We start from the raw sequence: 10,707 nt of genomic DNA on the forward strand, positions 1-10,707 counted from the left end.
ACGTAGTTCAACCAATGTTATCAACTGAGTTTAAATACAGTAGATTGAAAACACATCTTTGCGCATGGTTATTTCTGTACTTGGGTGAAGGAAGTTGCCATATTGAGCAGGGCAAACCACAGACCACGTAAATCCAAAATAATTCAATTGATTTGAGTCCAAAAGGATGATGTTATTTGAATATGGCATAACTTTGTAACGTTTTCATCTTTGCCATAAAGAAAAAACAGCAGTGTGATTTTTTTCCTTCACAAATTGGTTTTATTTGCTAAATAAATAGAGAATGGCAAGGTTTTGGTTAAAACCTGGTAAAATCGTATTTGGATGTAGGCTATTGTAGGCCTACTAGCCAACAACATATTCATCCGGCAATATCATAGAAGTCTCGACATCAATGACTGAAATTGAGGGCTATCCTCAGTGATTTCCCGATAATTAAATAAAGGGTAAACAAAATAAAGCCTATTTATAAAAGAACCTCTTACTATAATGAGGTCCCTCTCACATCAACTTGAGACGCACTTAGTTTTCGTTTTCAGTAGCCTAATTATCGTAGTCATTTCTACTCCAGCGACAGTTTACTGCAAACAAATAAATGCATTTTAACCTTTTGTTTAAATACAGTCTTTGATTTCAACCTTTCCGAATGGGTTTTAGGCCTACTGTCATTGGTCTATTCATAACTAGCCGTTTGTTGTTTACTTCAGTCACGTGCTCTGTTGGTAATAAATGTGGTCATATGACTGACTGACTGCACTAGCCTCAGCACTATTTCCGTATTCTTCACGTTCAGGGAGTAGTCCAGAGGAACTTAAATCATGCTTTTTAGCCGTCTGTGTAAATCGAGCGAATTACTTCTAAATAAGAAACGCATTTTGTTGTTCTTTTTCACAGCTGTCAATGCTGTTTCAGTTACTGCAGTCTGGCCAATGCCCCAGAAGATAAGCAGTTCAATTGAGCGATACTGTGTCAGGCCACAGTCTTTCATATTTCAGTATACAAATGTTTCGATAGCACAACCAGGTTGTTCAATTCTCGACGCTGCTTTTGTGAGATACTTCAAGCTCATCTTCCCCGACCTCCTCAGAGATCCAGGTATGCTTCATATCAATTGAAATTAAAACAAGTCAGTGGAAGTTCATGTGTTGTCTCATGAATATGAACCCGCTTTATTTTACTAATCTGTGGATCAGGAAGTGGAAATGTAGCTTAATTAGGCTTACTTTTTACAAAGCTATACCTTTAGCTCACCATTACAATCTAGCTACTAGCAAGTTGCCAACGTTTTGTGACATCAAAACAGGGCCACCTGCCAAAAAAGGTTGGGAACCCCTGCTCTAGCCAAACATGAGAAGTAAGAGCCAGCAAACATTCCATGTTCCAAACATAGGCTTTTGAGTTAGGACATTTGGGAAGGGTTTCATTCACATGCTTGAGGATGCACTGATCCAGCTGCAAATGTATGTGGTGTCATAATATATCCAAATATAAACAGTTTTTTAAATGTCTGCTGTGGTCTGCAGGTGAAAGACAAATCTATTATGCCAGGCCCATGGCAAAGCCCTTTACAGTCTGGGTGGGAGTATCTGAGGGTGACTGCAACGGCTATCCCAGCGAAAGCTCCAAAGAGAGCTGTGAGTACTGCTGTGCGTCTTCCTGCCACCTTGTCATCATGTGTCTTCTCTCTGTGTGCCTTGTGGACAGATAAAATACTATTAGCACAACCATGAACAAACACTCCACTTTGTCTCTGTCATGGGCTGTTATCAGTCTGTGGGAGTGTGGATTAGGTGTCCGTGTGTGGTGTGACCTTGGCTAACTGTTTTGTATTACAGATAGGCTGAGTGTGTCATCTGGACAGGCACTTCTGAGGGCAGAGAGTGTATGGGGAGCACTGAGAGGTATGGCAGGCATGTGTTTGTGTTTGTTCTAATAAATAAAACTATATTAGTCCTTTAGCTATGGCTATAATTAACTATTATGTTAGGCAATAGGCTCAATACAATCCAGTACATAGCTTTGATTTACTTACAACTAAAGTTGTTCTACACAATTTAGTGATGCTGATTTTGTCTGTTGATCACTTGTTTATTTCAGGTTTGGAATCTCTCAGTCAGTTAGTGTACCAGGATGGTTATGGGGCTGTAAGTACTGTTTTTGATATCTTCATTGCAAGTAAATTTGTGACATAAAAATCATTTTTTGCTTGCTTAGTATGACATTTGTTCTTAAATATTGTAGTTTACAATGTTGTTGCTTGTCTGTCACAGTATTACATCAACCAAACTGAAATTGAGGACTTTCCAAGGTTTCCATTTCGAGGACTTTTATTGGACACCTCTCGACACTACCTACCCATAAATGCCATCTTGGAGACTCTGGTAATAAAACCACATGCAAGCAAGGAAGTTGGGGGCAAACGCTGGCAGGTTCTGCTGACGTGTTTTCTCCCTGAAAAATGGTTTCAGTGGTGTTTTTACTCATCCTGTCCCACACTTGGAATGTGCACATTGACTTTGTCCTTTAATTGCCGTGTGTTAACAGCAGTATCAATAGTACATACTCAGATATGTAGGTGAGGTGAAGCTGGAAGGTGGATATCAATTACAGTTCTACTTACTGCTCAGTAATTGACCTATTTAACCTAGATCAATCATTTTAGACCAGACAACTGTTAACATGTCACAAATAACTTTTTTCTAGGATGCCATGGCTTACACCAAGCTCAATGTGTTTCACTGGCACATTGTGGATGACCCATCCTTCCCATATCAAAGCAAATCCTATCCTGATCTGAGTAACAAGGTAAAGTCTACCTCAGGACTGACATGTAGGGTATTAATGTGCACTGGGTACCTCCACATACCACTTTAATAATAATCAAATATTATTAATAATAATAATAATAATAATAATAATAATAATAATAAATTTAATTTAAAACGCCTTTCAGGACACCCAAAGTCGCTTGACAGATAAAACAAATAGAAGAAGACTTTACTGTCTTTACTCTGTACTATATTCCAGAGTGGATGTCTTGCTCTTGGCAGTATCTGCTTGGCAACTGTACAGCAAAAATACTTAAAATGAAAGTAGGTGAAGTGGTACCTCCAGCTGGAGACTGAGCTGAATAGCTATTGAAGTGACTACAAGAATCAAGCCAGGGGTTATTCATATCTATTCATCTATTCATGGGAAAATCAGAGGCAGCTTTGAGTTGCACTATTCCAACAGAAACTACCAAGGGCAGATTTAATTTTTCATGTAAATTGAGACACTACAAAAGACGGTGGTACTTTAAAAAGTAATTGTACTGACATTAGGTAGCAGAATGACATCAGTTAGACTCGCATGGAAAAACTGAGGCTGTTTCATCTAACCTGAGTAGTCATGGCAACATGAAGCTACAAAATAACAAGCCCATTTCTTTATTGTTTGTGCAAGAAATCTGGCCTGTGAGAAGCACTGTATGGCATAACATACAGTCCTATGTATGAGTAAGTCTCGTCAAGTAACATGTCATGTCAGCATATGGATATGGTGTGTTCAAGCTTGATCTTGCCATTTTTGTGTTCTAAAGCAAGCTGACACCACAGTAGTGCTCAGGGCATTCTTTAATGAGTATGATTCAAATGAACAGATGCCTATTTATACAAAGCATGCATGGGCCTGCAACTCATCTTGGCTATTTGTTTTCATCTGGCCGTACGCCAATAATCAAACATTTTTTTACCAGTATTTTTGTCAGATTCAGCAAATTGCTTCTCATGGTTCTCTTGCTGTCTGTTGTGTGTCCCCCTCCCCCCCTTCCCCAAACAAATCCCAACAAAAAAAACAACTTTTGGTCTAGGGGGCATTCCACCCGATGACCCACGTATACACGCAGACGGACGTGAAGCGAGTGATCGAGCATGCCAGGCTACGGGGAATCCGCGTGGTGCCCGAGTTTGACTCCCCTGGGCACACTCAGTCCTGGGGGAAAGGTACGTCATATACCTGGACATCCCACCACCGCACCTGCTCTGCACACCTGCCCTCCGAGCACGCAGCCTGCCTCACAGGCTCAGATTCTACCAAAGATTCTAGAGCTCTGTTCTAGAATCTTTGGTTTCTACTGGGATTGACCATTTGTGTGTTTTCTGTTCCCTTGTACATTTCTATGATTAATTTCTTGAAGAAACTGCAGGTTTAGGAGGAAAATGTCAGGTGCTACCCAGTGCTTTTGCTTCTCTCTCCCAGGAAAGCCTGACCTCTTGACCCCTTGTTACCGTGGCGATGTCCCCTCAGGGACTTTTGGGCCTGTGAACCCCATTCTGGCCTCCAGTTACTCATTCATGGCCAAGCTGCTTAAGGAAGTGACATCAGTCTTTCCTGACTCCTTCCTGCATCTAGGAGGGGATGAAGTTAATTTCAGCTGCTGGTAATAAGTCACTTCCTGTGTGTGTGTGTGTTCTTGACAAGCCATTGATTTCAATATATTTGCACTTGACACATTTAATTAGGCCTAATGTACAAATGATATATTGAGTTCGGCGGCGATATAGGTAGCGGGAAGCTGTGTCAAGGCGGCGACTCTGCGGTGATGTAAAATTGAATAAACTGATCACATGCAACCAGTGTTAAATTCTGATCCATCCATTAATGAACCTACATTTTATTAATTAACTTCAGTCTGACTCCGCCCACTTTCTGCATCTGACTTTGCTCTGGCCACAGTGCACATGCACTGTCGGCAAAATATGCTGTCAAACTTGCACCCGTTGTGTCAAATCTTCATCGATTTTGTTTGGCTATTTGGTTTGGTGTGTTTGGTGGTTGTGATTGGTTTCCTGGGTTTTTGATGATTCGGAAATAAGCTGGAATAGATGGATTGTTACACAGACCTGCGAAGCAAATTCTATTAGTCTAATTGTATTAGTAAGTTATCAAGAATATTAAACGAAGTATAGCGTAATTTAAAGTACATAACATGAAAAGGGAACATATTCACGGAGAAAAGCATACAGAAATATTCACTTAAAAGGCTTGTGTCATTCACCAGACAAAACAATGCAAATCTGCTTCTTTGTTCTACAGGAGGTCTAACCCAGACGTGAGGGCCTTCATGAAGAAGATGGGATTTGGCACGGACTTCACCAAACTGGAGGCACTCTATGTAGAAAAGTAAGAACAGTGTCTTATTTCAGATGCTACGTACTACTGATTTGACTCAGTCATGTAAGCTTGGATGAACAAGAAACACTTAGTAAACTATAAAACGCAGTTGTTTTGAATTGATGGAAACGTGGAACGAATGATGGAAATGTTTGAATTGACCGGGAAAGTGATCAGTGTTCAGCGTTTCCTGCTTAAATGACCCGTCTACATTGACGGACACAACCAGAGGGAGCCATAGGCAGGACTGGCTTCGTTAAAAGGTTGCATGAGGAAACTCCTGCAGTTCCACAGTGTCCGGTGAGTGTTTGTAACATAGACACTCCCTAGTGTAGGTTAGGTTCTTATTTCTAGGGTTGATATTGAGGTTGTTATTCATAGCTACTTGATGCCAAGGGTTTCAGTGTTAAATATCTGTGCACACAGGAAGCATACGGTGGTGGATTCATGTTTGTTTGTCTCTTATCCACTTCCTCAGCATGGTAAGCATCACCTCCGCACTCAACAGGACCTCCATTGTGTGGCAGGATGTGTTTGACTACCACGAGAAAGTAAGTAGACACCTGACTGCATTACACAACACTGCCTCAATGATGTTAGCTAGCCTGACTGCATTACACAACAATGCCTCAATGGTGTTAGCTAACTTTTGTTGTTGTTTGTTTTGCTTGTTGCACCAGCTGTCCTTTCTATAGCACACACACGGTCTGTAAACACCACCCCCCCCCCCCCCCCCCACTCTTGCATCAGCTTCCCTTCCAACACACATTTTTTCTCTCTATCTATCTCTATCTCTATCTCTATCTCTATCTCTATCCTCCACACACACACCTGTACTCGTCTGATGGTAAAGAGGTGCCTGTGTTACAGCACAGCCGTAACTATGTGGTGGAGGTGTGGAAGATGGAGGGTTACCAGTGTAAGATGGGTAAGGTGACCAAGGCTGGCCTGAAGGCTATCCTCGCAGCGCCCTGGTACTTGGACCTTCCTGGACCTACCCACGAATGGGCCCGCTACTACAATGTCCGGCCCCTTGCCTTCAGGGGTCAGAGCCCACATAGGGTGACCTGTGCTGTGCTGTGCTGTGTTGTGTTGTGTGTGTGCGTGTGCGCTTGCGCGTGTGTGGTATGCAGCGGAGACGGTTTTTAAGGTTAACACTGTTCAAATGGAGAGCTGCGGGGAGCTGTCAAAAACACTATCTGACTATCTTGATTCCAATCATCAATCATAATGCATTGCACCACCGCCTTGGGATTTCTCTTTGCTATTGTAGTGATGTATATCACCACTAGATGGCGTCGAAGACCACAATGCTTCAGTGTTTGGCATGATATTAGGCCTATTAGCAGCTCATGCACATGTACTTGAGACAGAAAATGCTTGGAAATATGAACACTTAAAAATATGTTAAAATAGAATACATCATCCAGTTGACACTGCAAAATCGGTAAAATAAATATGTATTAGATACAGGGGTTTTCAACTGATTGTGAACCAGGGACAACCATTCTGACTAATTACGCAACCCCAGGACCACCACTGAATAAAAATACTGATTCCCACATTGCAGCTACATTACTGAATCCATGGTCATGGACCACTTGCAAAGTCCTCACGGACCACAAGTGGGCCGCAGACCACTGATTAAAAACCCCTGAGATATGGAATCAAAACCCCTACATGCGACACATGTTAATGCAACAATTTTAATCGATTAGTTAGATTAAATTAAATTAATCAGCAACTATTTTGGTAATCGGTTAATTGGTCTGTGACATTTTTCAATGAAAACTCTCTGATTGCAGCTTCTTAAACTTGAATATGTGCTGCTTCACCTACTCCTTTTATGACAGTAAACCAAATATCTTTGACGTGGACAAAATGAGGCATTTTAGGGACATATTCTTGGGCTTTGGGAAACACTGATTGGCAATTTCTCAAAATTTTCAGACCTTTTATTGATCAAACAACAAAACTATTAATTGAGAAAATAATGCACACATTATTTGACCATGAAAATCATCATTAGCTGTAGCCCTAATTGTAATTAGATAGGCACAACTACTATAACAACAGCTACATTTTAAGTTGTTTTAAACCAGGTCTATGCTCAAACAGACAGACAGACAACGGGAGGGGGGGGTTGATGGCAGCAGTGGTGGTCTTGGTGCTGGCGGTGACGGCTTGTCTTGTCCCTGCTGTTCTTTGTGCCTCTGGCCAGATCCCTACGGACACGGTTCTGGAGATCTGGAAGGGCCTTCCCCCGGCTTACGCGCAGGAGCTGAGCCGCATCACAGGGGCCGGCCACAGGGTCCTGCTGTCCGCCCCCTTTTACATCAACCACATCCGCTACGGGCAGGACTGGCGCGACTCTTACCTCGTGAAACCACTGAACTTCTCTGGTGTGTGGAGCGAGGTGTTAGTCTCCACTGATATTGATACTTACAGCCACTTTAGGTGTTATTGACTGCTCTCTCTAGTGTGTTGTCCCCCTAGTGGACTATTGATGGATAGTGTTAAAACAACATATTATTCATTCATTTAGGATTGTAGGATGGTTAATCTATAGAGTGTTTTAAGAATGAATTAAGAAACTGTTTTGGAGGTGGAATGAGTGTAAAAATGAATGTCAATGCCAATGATGATCAACTCTACTAATTCAGTTTGCTTCCCTGTAAGGACCCTAATTTATTGGGCAAAGTGCAAAGTCTAAATTCTAACTCAAGGCAATTTCATAACTAGGCAAAATCGGTTTGCAAATGTCTTACCATGAGCAAGATCAGAAGTGCAAATATTGGAGGGTCAGTACAATGCTCCCACATGTCACACGATTACTTTAGTTCATGTACAAAGCACTTTGCTTGTTGCCTGACTTTCTTTGCACATTACCCCTAGGGCTTTTCGGTGTGTGTAAGCATGAGTTTGAGTTTGCTGTGAGTTTGCTGTGTTACTATGGACTGCCATTCTCAAAGGAGTACAAATCAGTAGAGGCTTCACAATGCCAAGTTACTATCTCAATATATGGCATTTTTGTACCATAATTAGTAATATTATATTTTAAGTCACCTCATTATAGTATTATTCACTTACATTTTTTGGCTGAAAATGAGGTCTGTAAAATTTGTGAGATTAATTAATTAATCAACCGTTCATCAGACTGTTGTCAGCATCATTGCTCAGGTTGTAGCCTGAGCTCTCAAGTGGCATACAGTAAGACCAGTACGGCTTTTCTAACGTTGTTTCTCTGTCCATGCACTGGTTGTTTCTGCCTTAGGTACGGAGGAGCAGAAGCGGCTGGTGATTGGTGGAGAGGTGTGCATGTGGGGGGAATATGTGGATGCCACCAACCTTAGTCCCCGTCTGTGGTAGGAGAAAATAAACAACTAAATATCATCTACACCACAACCTTTTGTACTGCATGCTTCTTTAAAGCAAGCAACACCAAAGCACTTCCTCTGTCGCACGCACGCTATTTGTTTATCCAGCACCAGCTTTGCAAATAACAATGTCACAGGCAAGGTAGAATATGTTGCATGATTGTATGAACGTATGATGTATTGCAACATCAGATGCAAGTCAAATTTGTAGTTTCTTAAGTCTCATTCCATCGAACTACAGATCCGCTACCCGATCTGGCAAACTTGTATAGTGCGGTTATAGCCGATAAAGGGCCGCGAAGCGAATGCAGAAGTGGCGTTCACCCTGTTACGAGTTGATGAACCACTGAAACGATTTTGGAAAAATTATTTTAAGGTACAAAAAACTATTTGGTGTTGCTTTAAAGGCTTGAAGAACATGCCAATCATATGCATATGTGTGCTATATGTGTGCGTGTGTGTATGTATCTGTGTATATATGTGTTTGGTATAAATGTGCGTGTGTGTGTGTGTGTGTGTGTGTGTGTTTAGGCCCAGAGGCTGTGCTGCTGCAGAGCGTCTGTGGAGTGACGAGGAGCAGACCTCTAGTGTGGACGCGGCGTTTCCTCGCTTGACAGACTTCCGCTGTCGCCTCCTGAGGTACTGCACCATCAATACAATCTAGTAGTAGTGTCACACAGAAATGTTTTACTTCAATACAATCTAGTGTTACACAGAAATGTTTTACTTCAAAAATGCTTCAATTAAAATAGTTATTGCTCTTTAATGCAATATTAATAATACAATACTAATACAATGCACTCTGCCCTAGGATGTCCCAGTGATTTGCTCTTTTTTCTTCTAAGCCATCATCCATTCAATGTAATGAACACTCTTAAAACGAATATGTTGAAAACAACACAACTTGCATTGTTTTTAACACATCTCTGTGTCTAGATAGGGACAACACCGTTTGTGTTGTTTCCAACACATTCGTTGTAAGAGTGTACTCAGTTCTCTCTTGCTTGTTTGCCTTTTTCCTCACTCTCTTTCTGTCTTTATTTGATCTTTCTCACACTGTTGTTCTGTCTCCCTTGCTCTCTCTCTCTCTAGGCGTGGTATTCGTGCAGAGCCCCTGTTTGTGGGCCACTGTCAGCAAGAGTACCAGGGCTTGTAAGAAGCTGCATGAGAAGATACTTTTGATGCACTGGTGTACAAACCTAAAGGGGACTTTAAAGGGATTTAACACGAGCTGTGAAATGAAATTATTTTTTTTTGTTTAACTGTGGATTGAATATTGATTATAATAGTTGTTTAATGGTTCTCTGCCAATTTAACCCCAATCAGTAAACTATATCAGCTGTTCCTTCAGAGATCAGCGTTCTGGAAAACCTGGGCATTCCTTAAGCTGACAATGAACTACTAGACTACCTATCAGAGCTCCCCAAAATGGTTAACAATGGCATCTGAAAGGGCTGTTATGTTCAGGATGATAATGATGCTCAAATGGTAGCTTATGAATGAAAGTACTTTGATTAGCTTTTTGGCTGCAGCTTTAGTACTTCAGAGATGCGGGTTGGAGGACAGTTGGGTTGACTGCTCTTTGTTTTTATTGGTGTAAGCAGTGACTTTTTTTATTTTATTTTTTATTTTAAAAAAAAAAGCCTTTTAATGCCTTTCTCCAAAGAACGAGATCACAAGTCTTTGGATGTTCCCTGTGTTTGCACTATGTTATGATTGAGTGAAGTTTACTGTGTTTGCACTACGATTGAGTGTAGTGAAAGGATCTATCAGCTAATTGCTCTGTGATCACCCAAATCATTCCAGGACTCGCTCACTTCAGCTGCCTCACCGTCATCTTTCCACTAATCAGTACCTGTACAGTCATTGAGACGGATTGCCGACCGGCACGCTCCTGTGTAAGAATGTCCACGTTTAATTAAACACACACACACACACACCCTGGCTGCCAGGCCAATCCTGTCTCACTAGACGCATCACTCATGCCCGATCCTATTATCTCCCTGGGGTTTTATACCTGAGCACCACAGACAAAGCGTCATGGACATCAAGATGATACGGCCCCGACCAAGATAAACCTGAAGGTTCAGGCCTCTCTTACATGGCCAGCACAGCGATGCACTTAATTAAACTAATGAGTTGATTTGTCTTTGAGCACTGCAGTGAAGTCAAGTCC

The 10,707-nt window shown here is 41.6% G+C and overlaps 1 protein-coding gene across 4 annotated transcripts; it reads left to right on the top strand.

Annotated features, from left to right (window-relative positions):
* Window positions 1–728: 728 nt before the first annotated feature.
* hexa (hexosaminidase A (alpha polypeptide)) lies at window positions 729–10,196 on the top strand. 4 transcript variants are annotated; one of them, XR_006035102.1, is made up of 15 exons: window positions 729–1,095; window positions 1,524–1,634; window positions 1,836–1,901; window positions 2,098–2,144; window positions 2,271–2,381; window positions 2,704–2,805; window positions 3,851–3,983; window positions 4,240–4,420; window positions 5,077–5,163; window positions 5,633–5,705; window positions 6,025–6,199; window positions 7,376–7,556; window positions 8,429–8,519; window positions 9,063–9,170; window positions 9,624–9,644. XR_006035102.1 is itself a non-coding variant. In XM_042110252.1 (15 exons), exons 1-15 carry the CDS (start codon window positions 819–821, stop codon window positions 9,685–9,687), a joined length of 1,821 nt encoding a protein of 606 aa, XP_041966186.1. In that variant the 5' UTR covers window positions 729–818; the 3' UTR covers window positions 9,688–10,196. The 4 variants fall into 4 exon arrangements, 2 of the variants coding, with proteins under 2 accessions (XP_041966186.1, XP_041966187.1); XM_042110252.1 differs by having other exon boundaries at window positions 7,376–7,570; window positions 9,624–10,196; XM_042110253.1 differs by lacking the exon at window positions 6,025–6,199 and having other exon boundaries at window positions 734–1,095; window positions 9,624–10,196.
* The last annotated feature ends 511 nt before the right edge of the window (window positions 10,197–10,707 follow it).

The sequence above is a fragment of the Alosa sapidissima genome, chromosome 11 (genome assembly GCF_018492685.1).
Source record: "Alosa sapidissima isolate fAloSap1 chromosome 11, fAloSap1.pri, whole genome shotgun sequence".
Taxonomy (NCBI): domain Eukaryota; kingdom Metazoa; phylum Chordata; class Actinopteri; order Clupeiformes; family Clupeidae; genus Alosa; species Alosa sapidissima.

Bases quoted from the DNA above. Each gene is read 5' to 3' on its own strand.
- hexa (XM_042110252.1), top strand. From the start codon at position 819: ATGCTTTTTAGCCGTCTGTGTAAATCGAGCGAATTACTTCTAAATAAG. The intron at 3,984-4,239 runs GTACGTCATATA...TCTCTCTCCCAG, and splicing joins CACTCAGTCCTGGGGGAAAG to GAAAGCCTGACCTCTTGACC. The intron at 9,171-9,623 runs GTACTGCACCAT...CTCTCTCTCTAG, and splicing joins TTCCGCTGTCGCCTCCTGAG to GCGTGGTATTCGTGCAGAGC.